General features: G+C 40.0%; 1 protein-coding gene across 10 annotated transcripts in view; it reads left to right on the forward strand.

Moving 5' to 3' along the window:
* si:ch211-200p22.4 (phosphatidylinositol-binding clathrin assembly protein) overlaps nucleotides 1–22,500 on the forward strand; it is a 93,126-nt gene that overhangs the window by 12,982 nt on the left and 57,644 nt on the right. For all 10 annotated transcript variants that reach the window (XM_035994160.1, XM_031304307.2, XM_035994164.1 and 7 more), the window contains exon 2: nucleotides 11,070–11,212. In XM_035994160.1, the coding sequence (XP_035850053.1) occupies nucleotides 11,070–11,212 (143 nt within the window). The remainder of the gene's footprint in view (nucleotides 1–11,069; nucleotides 11,213–22,500) is intronic.

The following is a 22,500-nucleotide window of genomic DNA, read 5'->3' on the forward strand; positions in this document are numbered from 1 at the left end:
TTTTCGGCCATTCTGTCACTCTGTCCTTTTCTTTATTCTTTACTCTTCTGAAGTGTCATTGTACACACAGAGTGATTTATAACCACTAAAGAACGTATTCACGGAATTAAAAAGGTTCATTGTGATTCAAGGACATTGAAGAATACAAATAGTCCTGCTTATTTCCTGCTATTTGTGTTGCATTGATTCCAGCCCTGATAGACTTGCTGCAGGGTGTAGCTGGGTACCATGGTGGAGACGCCTGTGTCTTAAGTGATTGTTGGTGTGTCTAATGCTGTCTAAACAGAGCAGGGCAGCCCCTCCCTGGCTGCAGAGCCAAGATAGGCCCAGTTTAGACTACCAGGCAGGAAAAAGGCTTACTGCTGACTGTCTGGATACGTCTGATTCAAGTGAAGCCCAAGGGATTGCCCGTGAAGTGTTGGGTGTGAGACTGTGTGTGTTTGTGTGCGGGAAGAAGGATGAATTGCAGCGGTGTGTCTGCCTCCCAAGAGAGTGCTTCAGTGTCTTTGAGTGCGTACGGGATCAGTTGCAAAACACGCTACATAGTCGGTGATTGAGTGGACAGATATCACTGCACAGTTCCACATTGAAGCACTTTCAGCTTCAACAGGAACTGGCATGACCAGACCATGCTATAAAACAACACCGGAGAATCAAAATTAGCCGGCTTTTGTCTAATACATAATTCAGGATCTATTGGATGTTTGAAGTCTTTACATTTACTGCAACATTTCATTACATTAGTCATGTTATTGCTAGAAAGTCCCCTAATTAACTTTCTGTAGCACTATTCCACACATTTTCCCCTCATGTACTCATTTATTATTTAGAAAATAATCAAACCACATCAATAACCACATCCCATATCCTCTCCCTCTCCTTCAGACACATAAAGCATACCAAAAAGAAGGTGAATCTGCACTTATACAGACATCACTGCTCCATATATACATGAATCATAAATGTTACTTCATTGATGAACAAGTGAAAAGTTACTATTAGACCTTAAAGCTGCACTAATCAATGTTTTTATAATAACACTGAATCAAATTACTTTTTGATCCATTTACTCTCGCCACTCTCAACCTTGTTGACTCCCAAATGAATGCTAATGTTGCTCTGTCTGCTGGAAGTGTGAGTTTGCAATTATTTGCTAACATGTTCACTATAACAACTTCAAAAGGCAATAATGTATGAATGTGTTGTTCTCAACTATATTCTGGAGCTCAGAAAAGTCAAAAACTACCAACGAGTTTGGTGATTTCATGTTTTCAGATAACTTGAAGAATTACATGTTGCTCCATGAGTTGAGAAAATTCCTTATATTCATCTAAAACCACTCACAGAACCCATTGAAGTATCTCAAAATGTCATATTTATAGGCTACATTTTTGTAATTGGTAGACAGATAAAAAAGGACATTAACCATACAACAATAATGATCAAACAGGCAGCAAGCTAGCTCTTTGCTAATCTATTTATTGTGTAAATTACTGCATGTTAGCTCCAAAGCTAGTGTACTTGTAGGGCTATTTATTTATTTATTTATATATATATATATATATATATATATATATATATACGAGCATAAGTAAGAATGAATTTAACCTTTATTTATCCAGAGAAACTTCACTGGACTAGTTGGGGTCAAGGTTCGTTCTCAAGGGAACCCTCGCTGTCCCCTCTCCTAAATCCAATGTACTGCACTACACACTCATTTCACACATTTAAGTAATGATAGTACATGGTTTTAAATAGGCTTTGTGTGTGTGTGTGTGTGCGTGTGTGTTTGGGAACATTCAGTACTTCTGTTCCCGTTCTGATGTCTGGTTATTTTTAGCCGTGTTCTCTCAGGAGCCTTTGGCAGGGTTCAACTGCTTGTTTTTATTCCCAGAGTCTACCTGTGTGCATGTACGTCTGTCTCCCTGCCTCCATTGGTGTCACTCTCTTTTTCTGTCAGAAGCCGGTAGACGATCCCCGAAGACATGTGTGCAGAGACTTGCACGCAAAGACTTCCATCCTATTCACATGACAACATTTCCCGAATCCCCCCATGAAAACATGGCAGTTGGAGACGAGAGAGTTCTTCTGTCCCTAATTCTCTATATGTGTGTGTGTGTGTGTGTGTGTGTGTGTGTGTGTGTGTGTGTGTGTGTGTGTGACTAAGAGAGACGGAGAAACCACTCCTATTTAAGACCTCAAGGGGAGAATTAAAGCAGTCTATTAGTAGACCAACTTCTGGTGACACTTTGTCTTAGTTTCTACACTCTGCCTCCTCGTCTTAATCCTTTTTTTTCCCTCGCCCTCTCTTTATTTCTTCTGCTCCATCCTTCCACCTTTCCTCCCCGTCGTCCCATTGCATTTTCTGTTCAGATTCTGATGCCTAAACTCTTGAGTTTTGGCAGATATCGAGCACTAATGCTGAATTTAAAATCTAGCTGCTTTGCTGCTTGAAGTCATTCTTCTGTGTATAAAATAGGGCTGCATGATTTGAATAAAAGGTCATATTGCGATTTACAATACTGGGATAACCACACCGTCACTTCATGACTTCAAGTGGAGACTTTGATACACCAGCCTTCTTTTTTCGCTTGTACACATTTTAATCATGTTGTAGCTAACTGAAAATGATGGTGAATTGGTTATTTATCTGGGCTGAAAAATGCCCGTCACGATTTCATCATGTCATCAGATTGCTCATTTTTCAGTCCCAAATCCAAAGTTGTTCAGTTAACGCATCACATAAGACAAAGAAACTCCTGAGAAGCTGGAACTATAGAATCTTCTTGCATGAATATGCAGCGATTATCAAAATAGTTCCTATGCTTTATATTCTTACATTTATCGACAGCTCTAGTTGTAGGAAAACGTTTCTAAATTGCGTGGCTATCATTTCATTCACAACAGTGATTAAGCAATAGTATACTGGATTCGTCAAATCTGACCGAACCAATCCAATTTTTTTGTAATGTCCATATCAGTAGCCTACTGTACTCTCTTCTTCTGTACCTCGTTCCATGTCCACACTCAGGTGGAGAAAAATGAATATACCATTTTACATGTGAATATGACTTCTGTCCAACCAAGCATTCTCAGATAATCCAGAGAGTCTGGGTCGGTGTTCTATAATTTCTTTTATCGTAGCTGAGTATGCAATTTAGTGGTTCTCTTTGACACATTTTCTGTTTCTGTTATCAGCTAACTGACAACAACGTGAATGAAATTAAATTTCGTCTAGCCTACATAAGATAAAAGAAACTTTTTTTCTAACACATTTTCAGCTCATTTTCACAAAGTTCTCCACTCTAAAGTGGCACTACACAAAAACACAAAACAATTTGTTCATTCTGTTCCCTCCTCTCCATGATAGCTTTTTTTTTTTTTTTTTTTGTCTTTTAACAGCGGAAAACACAATTAAGTTGTCATTGCCATTTTTTCAGTTTCTTTTATTGAACAACTGCAATGAGAATAGAACAGAATAGATTGTTTGCGACTCGTAAATGCTACCTGTTGATTTTGCTGCTGTGGCCGAAGACAGTCAAATTACTGTTTTATTCCAGAGAAGCCGTCTGACAATATAAACATTATACAGATCAATGATAAAACCTCTATTGTGTCTTCGATTGCATTGGCAGCAAGGTGAGCGATCATAGAAAGAATTGGATGGGACAGACGTGTACTGCATCATGTAGGAAAAGCTTTGTTTTCCCTGTCAACACCAACAACAGTTTTCATATCCATCCACTCTTTATAGAGTGTTTACAGAAAGCACTGTTAGTTAGCGTTCAGTGTGATTTGTAAAGCCAAAAAAGGAAGAAAAAGATGGGTTTTTTTTCAAATTTAGCAGGCTTAGAAGTCTTACAATTCTTCACAGCTCTCTCCACCTCCTATCAGAAGGATTTGAGAGGGGAAGAAAGAGGGAGGGAGGGGTGGACAGGGAATCCTCTTTTGAAGCAAACCCTGTCTACAGTCCCTAACACAGAAACAGACAGAGGAGAGAAGGAGATTACTAGTACATGCCAGACAAGGTGCTGATACTGCGGAGCGTTAATCTTTAACAGATTGGGGCTGCACTCCTGTGTCTGGCTTTTCAGCTGTGTGGTGTCTGTTAATGTGTACGCACGGCGCCCTGTTACTCAGTACACAGTCAGAATGAAGGTCAGTCAACTCTGCGGCGGTACCCTTGCTCAGTTAGCAGTGTTATTAAACCTTCATAATCTCAATTCCCTGTGGAGTGATCAGAGCCGCAGGGTGGTCGAGCAGTTAGAGACGTCGTCCTTCAACTGAATGGCCAACATTCAAGCCTTCTCGTTGGCAGTGTCCTTCAGTAAGACATTGAATCCCCACAAGCAACAGAGGTGTTGTTCTGTTGTGTAGTTGACCTCTGACCTCGTTTTGAGAGACGAAACCAGAAAGAGAAAATTCCCTTGAGACAACAACAAAGAATTGTATTAGTTAAGTTCGGTTTCTTTAACTTTTTTTTATGGCGGTAACCGCAACAGTTTAAATGGCTTCACAAAGTTGTGCGGTACAAAAAAAAAAATCAATACCGCGACATCCCTACATATGACCACATTCTTTCTGACTCAAGCTATAAAGTGGTTTGGCCTAGCTAACAGATGTTTCCAGGCTGCATGTTGTCCAAAAATGGATGAAATCACCTTCTCGGGGCAATGAGGTTGAGCAAAGTGAGAAACTACTAAATGAAGAAAATAACGGACGTTGTTGTATCTTCTTGCTGCTAGGACAGCATTGTTTTCAGGAAGGTCACAACGTTAATGATTACATTGACAGTCATGTGTTCCTTCAAAGTATTTTGACAGAGTTGTCAACATACTGTCTTCAGAAGAATCTCTCTTAAATGTGTCTTAAAAAGTCTTCGCGATTAGTCCAGATATGTTCTCTGCGGAGCCATGTCGTTAGGAATCCCAGCTATGTGAGCCTGGCCTTCCCTTGGTGGTCTCTGAGGGGACAAACTGTGTAAAGCACACAAAGCAAGGCACTGATGTCCCGTCATGCCCGACCAAGGCTTCAAAAGATGTCAAGACAGGATTGAGAAAATGGTTGCAGGCCTGGTCATAAGGGTTAATCCACTTCAGACCTCTATCCCACCAGGAGGTATTGTTGAATTATCCAGATCCCACTTTCCAGATCTTGGTGTTGAAACTGATTGTGAAGTCCACTGATAGTAGCTTGCAAGATACCGGTCCATACCGACTGATACCAGCTTTAAATGCTACAGCCAGACAGATTTTTTTCATCTGCATCAGGCAGTTAGGTAGGTTCCAATAGAAAAGCTCTAAATACCTTTTGAACACCACCTGTCCTGCACGAAACACAGTAAGTGACTAGCTGGTGAACATAGGGGAGCATTTAGCAGCTAAAGAGATGAAAGTTGATGAAGAGCAAAACGGAGCTAAAAGGAGAGTGAATATCAGACTTACAATTGTCATTTGGATGGAAACATGACCCCGAATGAATGTTAATGTTTCTCTGTGGCAACTGTTAATAGGTTTGCCACATCAACCGCTTAATAATTTAGTTATTAATAGTGTTGTGTTTTTGCTGACGTTAAATGGCCAAAACAATAGTTATTAAAGGTTTAACTTGATGCACATTTTAAGCAATTTTCCCAATAGGGTTTTGGTCATGTTAATAAACAAAATGATCAATTAATGAATAAAAACCTGTCAAATGAAAAAACAAACAAAAAAAACATGATTTTCCTCTATGAAAGCTTTATTCAAACAATATGATATTGTTTGAATAATCTGCAGATCAGAAGAGATAAAGAAGAAGATGGTGTGGGTGTGGGTGGGTCGATATGGGAAGACCCGAAAGCAGAGCCCAGATAGAAGGTAGCCAGATATGATCTCTGTCTCCTCCTCCTGCCTTTCTTCCTCTGCTCTGATCTGACCACTTGCTTTCACTCACTCACTCACTCACTCACTCACTCACTCACTCACTCAAACAAACAGGAACTCCCTCAAGTTCAGGTTAAATATACTTACTGGCACACAATAACAATGTTACAAAATATTGATAGATTTTCTCTAGGTTTATTGCATCAAATGGTACCAAGCACACACTTCCTCATCAGATTCTGATCCTGAGCTCTTACACTGGTTACTGGTCCCTTGGTACCAGGAAGTCTCTGCTCTATTGTGGTTCAATCAAGAGCCCACAGAGATCAACAGATGACCAGTAACAATGGAGCTCAGATCAGAGAGGGACAGAGAAGCTTACTGTTGGGAATGAGATCACATTTACTCAGCAGCCATTCCTCCCACATGTGTGTTAGGTTGTCACAATGGACATTTCTTGTACAATGCAGCAACAGTCAGACAAGCTAAACAGATAAGGAAAAACTAAATGTAAGAGAGAGAAGAAGGCCTACAGAAGAAAGGAAGAAGAAAAAATAAAGCCATTTTCACGATAAATTAATCAATAAATGTCAGAAAATAGTGAAAAGTGCCTGTCATAAGTTCCCTGCACCCACGTTGACGTACTCAAATTGCTTGTTTTATCTGAATTTAATCCGATATTATGAATTGATCAATCATTTGCTAATACATTGTTTCATTCCTAAAAGGCACTATCTAAGAACTACAATATGTATATTTAGTGCTAAGCAATGAAGTGATCATCTTAAAGGATTGGTTCAACATTTTTGGAAAATTGTCCTATTGCGCTTTATTGCTGACATTTGAATAAGAAGATTGACACGACTCTCGTATCTGTATGCTAAATATGAAGCTAGCAGGTAGCTAGCTTAGCATGAAGACTGGAAGCAGGGAGAAACAGCACTTTTGACATTTCTATTTGTGTACCGATAAAATCTGGCTGCTGGCTGTAGCTTCATATTTCTTGAGTGGTGTTGATTTCATAAGTTTTATTAGATTTCAATAAGTGGATTTCCCAAAATGTTTTTCAAATTTTTTTCAAAGTCTGATCACATTGAAATTATGTGATTTCTTAATACACAGCTCTGTTGCAACCTATAAACACATTGTACATGAGAACGGACAAAATGAGATATGAAATACAGGAATTATAATCCAGAATCTATCAGTTTTCAAATTTGCCAGTCCCAAGGGAAAAATCACAACATTTTGTTCGTAGGTAAATGATATCTAATATGGAAATGTCATCATTGTACTTCATAAATTGTCATATTGGGAACATTTATTCAGCCTCACACCTAATAGCATGTTGGGATGTGAACACACCAACTTGCAGTGTGCACTCGTCATCTGAATAACACTGTCATACTCAAAATAACCACACATCTGAATTAATGCAGTCTGATTGTTTAATATGTCTGGTTACAAAAGCCATGTTGAGTAAAATGATTATTGTATAAGATTATCCGCCATATTGCACAGCCTCATACAGTAATAGGTTAACCTTATGCTAGTCTATATCCTTGACGTTCCACTTCCGGGATTGCTCCGTTGCCGACGGAAATTCCGCCAGATTTCACTCATTTAGGCCTCCTTTATGTTGGCATTTTAAATCGATTTATGAGGACTATAGTTAACCTTTTCTCAGATCTCTGCAGGGTAAATCCAGACAGTCTTCTTATGCACAACTAAAACAACTTTTGAACGTACACAACAAACAAGTTCCTTCCTGAGGCTATTTTGCAGCGGCGCCGCGGCTTTTCCCGGTGCTCAGCGCTGCCCAAGACGATTGGGATTGGTTTAAAGAAATGCCAGTAAACTTGAGCACATTTTTTTTTTTTTTTCCCAACCTGGAATGCTGTGTGGACTAGCCAGACCCTCCTCCGCAGCGCTGCGGTGGAGGAAGGTCTGGCAAAGCGAGACTATCCTTATGCAGAATAGACCAATTCTATCCAAACAGTCAAGTTCCCACCAAGACCATTTGACTTCAGCTTTCAATGTATACTTGTAGTGAAGATAGACTTTTGACATTGTTATATTTTCTCCTACAATGAGCTTCAGTTCTCTGTTGTTAAACTACCTTGTAATATGTCTGTTTCAATTAGCCGGGTCAGAATCCTTGTGCAGCTTTTGTGCAGGTAATTGCTCGCAGGGCGTTGACGTGTCGGCCAGAGCCTTGCTGTCGAGGATTGTTGACGACTGAATCTTGTGTATTTTTCATTTTTTGGTCTGAATAATTGCTCAGGGTTTGCTTTGGGGAAAAAAACACACCCTCTGACCTGTTTCTGCTGTGTACCATGTCAAGAAAGAGAGGAAAGATAAAACGAGGCGAGGAGGCTTGTTGAGCTGTGTGGATTCCTGCAAATTGTCCGGATGAAGAGACACTCATGCCTCTCGTGTCTCATTATCTATTTCTCCTTTCCCTCTATTCTTGGTCACTCATGGTTTTCTCTTTGTCCCTCCATGTTTGACTCATATCTTACCTCATTTCTCTCTCTTTCCCCTTTCTGTTCTCTTTACCCCTACCCTCCATTTTTCTGTGCCATATGTATGCCTCAATCGCTTTCCCTTGTTCTCCCCCTGCTCTGGGATCAGTGGCATCTAATGCTTTCCACCCTTAATTCCCGATTAAGTCAGCACATGTAGCCTCTTTACATTATCACTCGTGCACATACACACTCGTGCACGCGTGTTCCCCACAGACCTAATCAGTCCTTCTCTTAGTTCTCTCTCTCACACCACTTCCAGACCTAATGAAAAAACATGAGCTCTGTTAAACAGAAGGTGGAAAGAAAAGACAGCAGCAGATAAAATAAAAGAGAGATGGAGTGGATAGATTGAAAACAAAGCCACCGGTCGCTCTTAATGCCTGTTCCCGGTTCAAAGATAAGAAATTCATCTAATCAGCATTGGTGATATCATGCAGGGAATGGAGTACTGAAGGGGGAAAAGATGTTACAGAGAGCCAGAAAAGACAGAAAGACAAGGTGATGATGATAACCGTCAGAGCAAGGCTAGTATTGACAAGACTCATTCAACAATGCTGATGCATTCATATAGCCTGGGACGTTTCCCAATAGGCATGAAATCCCACTTGAAAACTGAATGGATGTATTGTGCTGTTATGTACCTTTTTGTATTGTGTTGACTAAATAGCCCACCCCATGGTGTGTTCTGTGTTTTGAAGTGGGAGAGGTGCCATGTTGAGTGATGGGGAATAATGCTGGACTGGAAGTCTGCTGTGTTTTGTTACTGTGTGTGTGGGGAGATGCGTTAAGTGAGCGAAGGAAAGCGCAAAGATGGGCTTCATTGAATCGGTGCACGTGCTCGTACGTGCGCGCGCACCTGATTATGATGATGAAGTCTCCCGACGGGACTCTCCCTGCTACAGTCCTACAGTAGTCTAATGAGAAGCTGTTTCCGTAGTTACCAGGTGTGTGTGAGCTGCCAGCTCATAATGCCCTGTGGTGAAGAACAAAGGATGGAGAGTGGAGGTGGATGGAGGGAGAGCGAGAGACAGGTTGGAGGTAAAGGCGAAGGAATTAAAGGGACGAAGAGCGCCAGGGAAATGAAACAACAAAATCTGATATCTGGTGTGAATCAATTTAGCTGTGTGTGTCCGTGTCGATGTCTCTGCTGGAGAGGGTGTGTGTGTGTGTGTGTGTTACCTATTGTGAGTAAAGACACTGAATCTTTTTAATAAGCTTGGGGACCTGAACAAGAATCCGTTCAAATCGATCTCAACTAAAGTGGTGAGAACGATGAGGTGGTGCCAAGCTGTTAGTATCTGGTCCGATCTTATCGAGCACCTTGCAAATAAAGTTGGCTTGTTGTAAATTAAAGAGGTTTTTATGCATCGACAGCTCGATAAGATCTTGCGTAAAAGAAATAGGACTTCCCTTTTCACCTCTAGGATGAATGTGAAATCTTCAGACTCGCAAATGTCTACATATCTGGGGTTTTCTGAATCCGCAAATGGTAAAAAAAGTTAGCGTTCATTGTGAGAATGAATATATTTTCTCACGTCTGTGTATTTGGTCAAATCTTCTCCCCAGTCTCCTAAAAACACCCAGTCTTTCATTCAGCCACATGCTTCTGCCTTTTTTCTTCCTTATTCTACACATCCATTCAAATCAAAGCAGCATGTAACACAATGAGCCTTGATGGAAGTTAAAATTGGGGCCGTCAATTTGGTGATTATATGTCATGATATTGATTTTTGTTCAACTGAAGGCCTAGCTGTATTAAAGACATGTGCCAGTTACAGTTAACTTGTATATTGCTACAGTATTAAGGAATGCATGTGTATATGGTTCATGTTTTCTGTATGTGCGGAAGCATTTGAGTGCATGTGCACCTGTGGCCTTAGAAGAAGAAAATATTATAAACTGTCATTTAAATCTTTTAACTATATTATTATCTATTAAGCTACAGATAACTGTCAGCAAATTTCCGAGAGTCCAAGATGAAAATGTACTTTAACGATGAATTGATCATCAAAATTGTTGCTGATGAGTTGTCTGTCGATTGACTAATTCATTATTTAGCAAAGACCATACCATATATATTATTCTAAAAGCAGACCAAATATGGTGAGGACCACTACAAAGAAGTTGTGAATACTTGTAAAAGTATACAATAATACATACATGATTTTAAATACATAAGTTTAAATAATCTTTTAAGAATCCCTCACACCTCAATACAGACATAAAAGAGTTAAACCTTAAACACTTAAAAAGTACTTATCTAGTTTCCAAGGCTGTGCATTGTGCAACTTGACATTTTTGCGAAGGTTATATTTTCCAGCATGGTTTTTGGTAAATAAATGCCACCTGAACTTCTGCTGATATATCTCAATAGAGAACAAAAAAGAGGGAGATGATGCAGTTGAGTGAAAGTGAGGAGAGCGGAGGAGAAGGTTAGAAAAAAAAGTCCTGCAGCTAGCACCTGTCCTGCACACTTTATCCACTGAAGAATTCAGCTGAAGCACGTGCGTTGTGTTCGTCTGTCCTTCCTTGGTACATCTGTGCATCTGCATTTTTCTGTCTCTGTGTGAAAAGCAATCTTCCGTTGCTCTCCATCTGGGTTATCAAACCTTTTTTAAAAGCCTTTCTCATTACTGCTGTTGTGTAACTCTGTGTGTGTCTCTTTTATTCCTGCCAGATCTGATCCACTGCACCAATGAGATGAATGTGAGCATTCCCCAGCTGGCGGACACGCTGTTTGAGCGCACGGCCAACTCTAGCTGGGTGGTGGTCTTCAAAGCCCTTATCACCACCCACCACCTCATGATGTACGGCAACGAGGTAGGAGGCTTACACACACACACACACACACACACACACACACACACACACACACACACACACACACATACACATACACATACATTCACACAAATGAAAACCCCTCCAGGGAAGTCAACGGAGGCTACATCAACAAGTTATAGCATTACTCAAGTCTGTCTCTCCCACACCTTCATAAATACAAACATGCATGCACATTTGGATCACTTATACATGTTCATATCAGCATTAGGATCAACAGTGGGGGAAGTGGAAGGGTGACTGGAATACAAACGGTGTGTGCAGCTATTGAGAACGTACACATTGGACACACAGAGTGAATAATAGAAATGGCTGTGGAGTGCGGAGAAATTAATTAGCTCAGTATGAGCTGGAGGCGAGATGGGGGACAAGGATGGAATCAAATGAATAATCAAATTAATTAACTTAATAAGAAAACATAGTTGAAAGCTGGAAGAATAACACAGTCCCTCCATGGATTTGCAGACTTTCAAACACAATAATTGGGAAATTAAAATTCAACCAATCTCCGCTATGTTTGGGAGAACTTTTGTATTTTATTAATTGTGATTTCTTTTGACCAGATGTTGTACTGTTTTTGCAGAAAGAGGTCTGATCAAGTCAGCACAATGTCTCAATTTATATGTGGCAGTGCAGTGCAGCTTTTGAAAGGGAGAGGAGAGATTAATATTAAGATTAAAGAGTTGTCGATTTATAAATTTCTAACAAGATGGAAATAGAGAATATTTTCTTCTTCAAATACACTATTGTAGCTTGCATTTACATTAATCCTCTAGTATGCAGTCTGTTAATAATTCAGAACGTAATTCCTTTAAAACCCAACTGATAGAACACGAAAAATTCACTTTGATATTCAGATGGACTGGTGCCATTTGGAGCTTACTACATACTGACTACTGACTATATTTAATGAAAACAGCAGTCCAAGGACAGTGTATTTGCTTTGTTATGATATATTTTCTTTAATCACACCATCAAATGTTTGATCCCTAGATTATGCAGTACTTTGTACGATATGCAGTATGCCTACTCTTATGTATATCCATTTTGTATCTATTAAGTGCCACCTTTATTTTCTGTGCAGAGTGTTAGGTGAGAAGATCGATACTACTCTGGTGTCTGAACGGTAAATAAGAAGCTACTAAGTTTTTATGAATTAAACAAAAAAGATATAACACGTTTTTTAATGAACTTTAGCGGTGAGGGCAGGTGGATTTTATAACCTTTGAACAGAGCCAGGCTAGCTGTTTCGCACTGTTTCCTGTCTTTGCTCTAAGCTAACCTGATACTGGCTGTAGCTTGAATTGTAGCTGTTTTACTGAAATGGCGAACTATTTCTTTAAAAAAATAAAAAAGCGACTCATTTTCTGCTGAATGTATCCATTATTGATAAATGTCTTTTGTAAAACTGGGATTTCCCTGTAACCAAAAGTGGGTAATTATGGGCTGGTGCACATTATACATTGTGTGCTAATACACATCTTACATGCAAAGACCTTCTTGTGCACAAGCACACACTCAGCAGTTAAACACTCAGAAACAGACACACCCTGCAGCACATTCCTTTCAATTTCCATTAAAATAGGGAAGCATTGCTTCCTTGTTTAGTCAGAATCACTTGTGTCGACATTACGCAACGCTTCCTTTAGTTGGTTCCTTGTTTATTACGTTAATCTAAACTTCCTCTGAAAAGATGAAGACTCCCGTGTGAGATCATGATACGAAACAAACCTCTAAACTCACTGACACCTAAACAGCAGCCTGGCTGATTTCACAGCTCCTAAAATAATATTTTAGGTGTAGAGAATTAGACCAAAATAAGATTTATGTTGGCGGTAGAGGTGCATAACTGACTAACACAAGCCAGGACCTCACATACAGTTCAGAGAGAGACATCAGGGCATCAGAAGACTCTGTGCTAGACGTTTTGCTCAAGCTGTGGAAATTCCCGCAACATTTTTTGATTAAACCAAATCATGCTAAGTAGGTCACTGCAGAGCAGCAGGAAGTGGTTAAGAGGTATTCCCAAGCTGTAGTCTGATTTATCCCTGAGTTGTCGCTGTCAGATTGAACCTTTTTGATGTTGATGTCTCAGCTAGAGTGACTTAACAATGATTGGAACACTATGCTAATCCCTGATTTCTGCATAGCATAAGAAGGGTTTGCAGAGATCATTTACAACCACTTTATTTCTGTAATGGTAGATTCTCATTCTTGTCAACGATAACTAAGTTAAGAGAGAGAGTGATCTTTCTTTTTATTAATATAGCTTTACATTACTGTCTTCCCATTTATTTTATTGTCTTTAATCCATTGTGAAGTGATATTGAAGTAACAGCATCTTTAGAACAGAAGCAATATTAATACCATTGTGTTTTCACTATGCCCTGTAGCAAGTAAAGCAAGTCGAGCTGTGGATATGAAATGTGAATGGTAATCTTGTTCCTCAAATTAATAAGCCATACTACACAAGTTATATTAAAGCATTAGAGTTAGTAATAATTCAAGTACAATGGACATGTAAAATGCAGTGTTCTATTGGCAGTATGCTGCTCTTTAGTGGAAGCTACTAATATAATGTACAGTCATTTAAAAGCCCTTATTCAAACCCACCTGCAGTGCATTACCGCACTGCATTCCTGCTTTAGCCCCACAGAGCGAGGCACCAGGCTGTAGTAGAGCAAGTGTGTGTACTCATCAGCCTGCATTCATCAGGCCTGTCATGCCGGGGGTGCTGACCGAGGCTCAGCGGCCAGGTGTCCCTGCTCCCTCTTGGCCGTCCCATCCATTATAGTCAGAGCTGAGAGAAATCTGGCTGTAAAATTAGAAACCACAGACCCACAGAACTGGGGTCAATAGACTGTACATTCCTTTTCAGATCAACACGCTGACTGGTTCAAGCTTGGCCGGCACACTGAAGATGGCCTTGTACAATGTCCAATAAATGCTCCCGATAGTAAAGAGCATTTACATCGAATAAAGTCAGACGGCTTTCTTGCGGCTTTTTGTGTGAAAAGAAATTGCCTTTTGTCACCTATTTTTGATTTTAAGGGTTACCACTGAGTGTTTGATGATGTTATGATGGATACAAGCATTAACATAGCCGACTTAGAAAGCTGATTTGTGTTACATATTAGATATTGGCCCACTTCTGATATGATGAAAGCTCCATCCTGAAAGGTTATTTTCTCGGTTCACCCTGCTTTAAAAAGCTGCTAAGCCTAAAGCAATTTCATTTGCGGGGGTTTCAGTGACAGTGTTCTAGTCTCCTCAGGACTCTGTGCTGTGCTTTCAGGGGCTTTTCTAAGAAGAATAAAGCTCAAGCTCAGGAAAAACTGCATGAATGCATGTTTTTTGGACGTAAAAATTAAGTTATTGTTGTTATTGTTATTATTACATCAACACAATATATTGGGTATTTGAGAAGCAAGAAGAGTACAGAAGAAAAGGAGGAAGAAGGAATCGAAGGTAGGAGGAAGGGAGAATCGAAGGAGATGTAGAAAGAAAAGAGGTAGGGAGGTTGAAAAGGAAATAAGGAAAAGAACAGGACGTTCGGAAGAAAAAGATAGGAGAATAAGGAGGGAAAGAATGAGATAGATAAGGAGGTAGAAAAAGTAAATAGGAGATAGAGAAGGAAAGAAGGAGATAAAGAGGGAATACAAGGAGTAAGAAGAGGAGGTAAAGAAGGGAAGAAGAGGTTGAAAGGAATGGGTTTTTTCAGTTCAAAGTGCTGGTATCGGTATCAGCCTTTAGTTTTTACCTTCAACATTCTAAATTTGAATACTCATTTCCATGAATACATAACATAACAGACATTCAATTGCAGCCATCTCAGGTTGACCAAGGGCAACAGGGATACGTACACTCTCACTGAGCAATTGTGGGATATGAATAAATAAATATTAATGGTATGACTGTTAGCAGTGTAGATTTATTATTGTTATTGCCATTTTAGTAGTCCAATGGCAATGAAAACGGCAAAATATGTAAGCTTGATAGACATCACACATGACCAAACTATAAAACATATAGTTTAGGTTGAGCTCAAAAGAGTATGTGGACTACAACTCGCTTTGAATTTACTGCAGGTCTGTGGCCAACAAGTGGAATGTGGATCAACAGACTGTAATATCTGAGCATATTCAAATTGAGTCTATTCATTTTAAGTTGGTCTGGATGTCAGCAAAATGCAGCCATTTAAAATGCATTTTATTCTGCTGTTCCCTGGTAATATATTTAGCCCTTGCTTTCAAATCCAATGTGGGAATTTACCATTCAGAGCAAATAGCAGGTGAATTAAGTTTTAATATCTCTTCTTTGCCTCAGCTGCCATATTTGTCAACGGGCTGGGATAGTGATTAGAGTAATAGCGCATTTTGTGTGTGTGCGTGTGTCTGTGTGTGGATAGTCGACAGACTGGTATTGGTACTCATTCAGTTCTTCATCTCAAGTTGTGTCCTTCCTGGCTCATTCCCCAGTGACACTCTGAATCTTATGAGCAATCAAGAGTCAGTCAATAACTTTGATCACAATTTCACTTTCGTGCTGGTACAAAGCCACTTTAAGAGTACATCTAAAAGAAACACCACTGCAGGATCTGGAGTTTGCATCGCATCGTGTCTACTCCTCTGTGATCGTCACCAAACTTTACAGAGTAATAAATAACATAAAGTTTAAATTTTGAAATAATCTACAAGCAGGGATGGGATGAGATCTTAGTCCGGACTCCTTATCTAGCCATTGTCTCAGTTGTTATTATGTATCAGCATGTGCCTCTGCTTCCAAGCCTTTGTATGATGAGGCCAATATGTACCAAAACATTCCTGCAGGAAACTCCAAACAATGGCTGGGTGAGCCATTTTACAGCCCCTCACCCACAGCCTCAGAACTCTCATCCCTCCCCTCTAGGGAGCTCCATCCCTGGACAGGGGAGCTCAGACTGCTGGGTCTCTCTCCTGGGAGTGTGTAATGCTTCCACCACTCAAGACCTAAACAAGGTTATATGAAGGTAGAGAGGAAGTGAGGATGCGTGATAAAAAGAGAGGTTAATTTGCTTGCAGAATTACGAGAACGGGGCAAAGATGTAGCGAATGATCGTACAAGATGTGAGTGTCCGAGTGAGAGGCAGAAAGGGGTCATATAGAAGTCAGTTAGTTTAAAAATCGATTTTTGAAAGGCTAAAAGCCCTTCTTCCAATGGGTGTTTGGACACATAATCCAGCTGAATTTATTATCTTTCCCAGCATTTCTTGCAACTGATTTTCCAATTCTGATTTAGTTATTTTTAATGTCATGAGATATTTTGCGCTAATGCCTTCTTTGGTTTGGTTTCTATTAAAGTGGCTATATGTAACTTTCAGTTTGTGTTGATTCTAGCGGCTGCTTTGGACAACAGTGGTAGTGTTTTACCACACCTGCTGTCTTAAAGGTCTTTTCTTTATGGTGCTTTATTACCCACTGTAGATTACTGAGTTAGCGTTACTGGGAGGTCATACAGTTGCGATGAATGTTTTGGTCAGAAAGAAAATCATTCATTTACAATAAGAGAATATGTTACAGATGCATCATTGCATCTCAAGTGTTGCTTACGGTAACTTAGCCTACTTTGGATGTATCGTGAGCTAAACCAGGTAACAACATTATCCCTGTCACTGTGTCACCAGCCAAAGTATTAGGAGTTTGTTGTAGCAACGAACGTAATAATAACATAGATTCATTTAGCGCATTTCATGAAACTCACGGACGCTTTACACAAGTACAGGGGGCAAGGTAAAAGAAAAAAGTAATAATAGTAGCCCAACACAAACACGGACTGAAAAGAAATAAAAACCGGGCGCTTAATGGAAGGGCGTAGTACCTGAGGGCCAAATCGAGGTGGGTTTGGAATCATTTACAATCCCGTAATTGTACTGTATCTGTTGAAAGCCCGACCTAGTGTGACTCGCGTTTTCGCCCGTCCTCTTTCACTTTCCCTTTTAGTTATTAGTTATTCTTGGTTCAATTTCCTTCTTTTCTGTGATTGTCTTGCCTCAGTATCAGCCATAACTACAACAGACAACTTCTAAAATAACATTAAAATACAATTAGGCCTAGCCTATATAACAAAATCTACTGTTACCTTTTACCCGTCTGGATACGCTAACACATGTTTTTCTGGTGTTCAGCCAAAATCTGTGACCCATCAGAATGTGTTACAGTAGCGCCGTCTACCTGCCGTAAATCATTCTGTGACTTCGCTGGAAAAATCGAACCACAGCAACGGCACTAATAAAAACTACGTAAAAATAGTGTTCTTTTCACTGTTAGTCTTGTTTGCTGAAAAGTTACATATAGTCACTTTAAGCTCTATTCACTGTATAACAGCTATAAACAAAATCCTAAAATAAAATAGGATGTCAAATCATATTTTCATAACTGGCATTAACTTTATTAAATTCTACATCCAATCACATTACTCAGTGAAGGCATGAACTATCAATAACTTGTCAACAAAAGGAATTCATGCAGTGTGTGCACATGTTTCTTATGTATCCAGGAAGAATTAATTTACCGTGGTACACATAAGCCAGATACTCAGTGGCTAACTTGTTGCAAACACTCGCAATTCTGTAATGTGACGAGGAGAAAAGTTTGAAATACCATAGTGACGTTCGACAAAAAATTAAAAAATCCTTTTAGTGAATAGAAACATCTTTCAAAAGTAGAAAAGTAGCCAACAAAGAAAGACAGACAGCTACAACTACTCCTACAACTCTACAAACGTCAAACTTCATGGAAATCCATCTAATAGTTGTCATGGTGGTGCTGGACAATAAGTGGAGGAATCACCAAATTCAGTAGGCCTCATCCTGTGGGGACCATGAATGTCTGCACACAATTTAATTTCCAATCCATGTAATAATTGTTGACATATTTCAGTCTCCACCAAAGTGCCGATATTGCCGTACCAAGAGCCATGTTGCTAGCATTGTCTAACTAGAAGAGTACTTGGAAAGCACAGACCTCTGCCAAGGCATGTTGCAATGTTATTGCAGTGTGAAGTTTCCCAGTCAAACTAATTTTTCCGATTATTCTTACACATGTGAATGCAGCACAAATGCCCTATCTTGCAATGTAAATGAAAATGATTTGTGTATCCACCTGTGATTCGGATCTGCTCCAAAATGTAATGGGATCTTCCTAGGCTCATGCCGCACTATTTCACCAGGTTTCATGGTAATCTGGCCAGTTGTTTCTTTTGTAATCCTGCTGATAAAACAAACAAACATCAACCAAACAAAATTCAAAACATCAAAAAAATACAGTACATAACCTCCTTGGGGGCGGTAATAAAAATGAATGTGCCTCTTCAGTACACCCAGTCTGATCTTTGAAATTGGTGTTTCCTGCACAGCTTTTATATTAGAAGTGCATTCTGATGTTTTGTCCTGAACTTGGATTTGTTCATGAGATTTATACCTGGTCTTAGTTATTCTAATGCTTTACAATTTAAAAAAAAAAAAAAAAACCTCCCAGTTTAATAGTGACTAATCTAGCTGTGTTTTGCAGTATGAACAATGACTTTCTCCCCTCAAATTTGGTTTTGTTTGAAAGAATTATTTATTCTTAAGAATAACTGCTTTTGCTAGTTGAACACTGCAGAAAAATGAACCACCTCCAACTCTAACCTGTCAGGCTTAAACATTATTTATTTTTATGATGAATAGCCTTTTTTACAGTAATAGCCCTCATAGTTTTCCCTCAGTGTACTGTGACTTCGAGGAATGTCACAGCACAAAGATTTGCCAGACCGCAAGGTACAGTATAAAAACACTGTGAAACCCTTTTCTGGGAGTTTTGTTTTGAAGGACGTCAAGTCCTCGGACATCCTTCCCATCATCCTTTATTTTTCAGTACTAGATAGTTGTAAGTGTCAGCGGGGGAAATTACAGTCTGATTGATTGCACCTAAGTGCACCCGGAATCAGAATACAGAGCTGTGACTCTGTACATCAAAACTGAACACAAGCATAGGACGGAGTACATTAAAAGAGGGAGGGAGAAGTGGTAGGGTGAAAGAAGGAGAAGATGGAGAGAGAGAATAGACAGAGTGTGAGAGTCATTAAGGACATGAGAGGAGACAGGGACGGTCTGGCGAGGACACCGGTGAAAGTGCTGATGGTAGCAGGACATGCCGCTTTCCTCGTGTGTGTGTGTGTGTGTGTGTGTGTGTGTGTGTGTGAAAGAGAGCGAGGGAGGGAACAGTAAGGTGTGTGTGTGAGACAACAACGTTTGTGTGTTTTTACGGCAGTGTAAAGTTGCGGTGTGAGTCTCCACCCCCAACCCACCTCGCCCGCCACCAGTGCCCCAGATAGCGAACAGCCCATTTGTTTCAGTGACGTCAGCGAAGCACTCTCATCACTACTCTCCCTCTGCCTCCTCTGGGAAAGCGAGGACACAGACAGAGGCAGAGATTTAAGCAAAGATAGGGTGTGTGAGATATTGTGAAAGACAGTTATTTGACTAGGCAAGAGAAGAAAGACAAACAGTTTAGGAAAAAGAGAACAAATGGGAAAATGTAAGACCAAGAGAAGAGAGGCTGTAAAGATCTGCTGACTCAAGCACTGTGTCAAAGGGAGTAGGGCAGGGATGGGGAAGATGTTGTGTGTGTGTGTGTGTGTGTGTGTGTGTGAGAGGTCACCCTGACTCTAATAGGGGTCACTTGTGATAATCTGAAGAGCCTGAATGCACACACGCACACACACGCACAAAGTCATCACACACAGGCTTCCTATCACCTCCTGGTGTGGCGATCATAAAGATGATTAGTGTCGAGGTGTGGGTGGGTGGGTGTGTGGGGTGACCCATGATGAGCTGACAACCTCACCACACACTTACTTATGCTCCTTCAGGCAGATAAACAAGTTTTTCCAACTCAAGTAAATTGGCTGCATCTGTGTGATCGTTAGATAAAAGGTGTGTGTGTGTGTGTGTGTGTGTGTGTGTGTGTGTGTGTGTGTGTGTGTGTGTGTGTGTGTGTGTGTGTGTGTGTGTGGCCGTCCTACTGGGCTTAGCAGTTCAGCCAACCAGAAACCTGCAGTGTTAAACTAGCTCAATACAGATTCTCCCAGCCAGGGATCTGATTTTGTTACTTTTTTTGTCTTCAGTACTGATTCTGATTTATTGATTTTGAAATATCTGCTGACCCCTCCTCAGAACAGTGATTGTCCAGTCATAGCTTAGCAACCATAACAAGGCACGGCACGGCCAGTCAAGCTTTGGATTTCTTCACATGTTGAGGTAGCGTCCATTGCGCTGTAGTAAGGGCGATTCAGCATTTAACGAGTTCGGAGGGTTGTTTATTTCTTTAGCCTTTACAAAACCCAAAATGCAAGGGCAAAATTGTATTGAATAGATCGTTAGCAATCGTTAGCATTTGGGGATAACTATCTTCCTACCAACCGTAGTAACCGAGCATTACTTCCAAGGACAAGGAGCACATTATTGACTAGAAGGGCACTTGGAGATTGCAGACTCTCACCAAGGCCATGACCTATCTCGCTATGTTAACGGAAGTCCATTTGCCCCATAATTCAGATCCGCTCCAAAATGTAATGGGTTCTTCCTTGGTCCATGCTACACCATTCCACCAAATGTCATGAAAAATGGGCCAGTAGTTTTTCCCATGATCCTGCTGACAGACAAACAAACCGAACTGAAAACATATCCTCCTTGGCAGAAGTAATGACTAGCCTACATTAGTTTGTAGGGTTACATATTATGAAGAAAAAAAAAAAGATAAGCCCCATTCACAACTAGCACATCCAGTGTGTTGTATTTCCCCCCCTCTGTGAGGAAGCTGGTCGTGAAAGCTGTAAGAGTTTAGGCTAATGTTAGCAGCTCTGTCCTGCTGCTTGCATTTGATACTCCTAACAACCACAGCCAACGTTGCCCAAGATAGCGTTACGTTTTCCAAATACATCAATTGTCAACCTAAAAGCCTTTTCTTTTGTAACGTTAAAACTGATAAACCGTTTGAAAATATGAACAAGTATGTAATCTAAGCAACCTGTTTCCATGACTTCTACATCGATCACGGACTGGTTACGATCCTGACTTTTACATGGGCTTCAGCATGCGTATATTAGCATAATATAATGTCTGTAGCCATCAAATATATAGTTAGGACTCGTTTTACAAGATAGTTGTTTTTTTTAAAGTCTGTCACTCGCTGAATTTGAATTTGAAGTCACAAACTCATGGATGTTACGTTAGCTTAATTACAGCTGCTAAAGTCTGCTAAATCTGAATAGATATGAGAAGCCGGCTTTTGTTTACTTCTAGAGCTGAATGTTCAACAGGCGAAGCAACAGTAACTAAGCAGGGGCGTGGCTTTTTGAACAGACAATTGAAAAATGTTCTCTCTTTTACATCATACTTTGCGAATAAAACTAAAATGTACCCAGTGAGATAGGGCTGATGTCTGATTTGCATTTGTACTGAAGGTAAGTGTGGTCACATTGTCTAAGAAATCCACAATGTATACTCATACCTCGCTGTACATGTGTTTTAGAGGGCAAACTGCAGTGCAGCAACTAATGTTCCATGAAATGGCGAAAACCCACTTTCCCACCCCTGTAAGTGTCCGGTCATGCATGCCAAGAAACCGAATAATACCTCTCTTAATTTCTTTTTTTGCTGTTATGAGATAATCTTGTTTTTACAGCGTCTCTTCTAATGTTTGCTCAGCAGTTGCACACTTTTACTTAAAAAGTACTGCCTCTGAGGAGTCGTTTTACTCCTTCCACTAGTCGCTCTTCAAGTGCCAGGTTTAATTAGCAGTACTGTAATTAGCTCTGCTGCTGCCACCCCTCGATACAATAGCACTTGAAACATTACAATTAGCTGTTTCACTGCATTTGATCTCAAGTTACAAATGATCTAGTAATATAAAACTAATTAATTTCCATGAACATAGCTCATCCCCAGATTATTTATCTTTCTGGATAATTAAAATATTTTATGAACAAATCTTGTAAAGATATACACACTTTACTACTCCTAATGTACTGTATGTTTACCAGGCATTCCAATGGATAATGACTCCATATCAGGTCAAACAGCTGAACATTATGGCACACCCATATGTACATAAGGTGACACTCATTATTTAGGAATGGGATTTCTGATTGGTTGATAAATATAGATGCAGGGGATAATAGAGAGCAAAGTAGGAGGAGAAGATGACTATTTTTTAGCACGGTAAATTACCATTTGAAAAGTTTCCTTT

The sequence above is a fragment of the Sander lucioperca genome, chromosome 17 (assembly GCF_008315115.2).
Source record: "Sander lucioperca isolate FBNREF2018 chromosome 17, SLUC_FBN_1.2, whole genome shotgun sequence".
NCBI lineage: Eukaryota > Metazoa > Chordata > Actinopteri > Perciformes > Percidae > Sander > Sander lucioperca.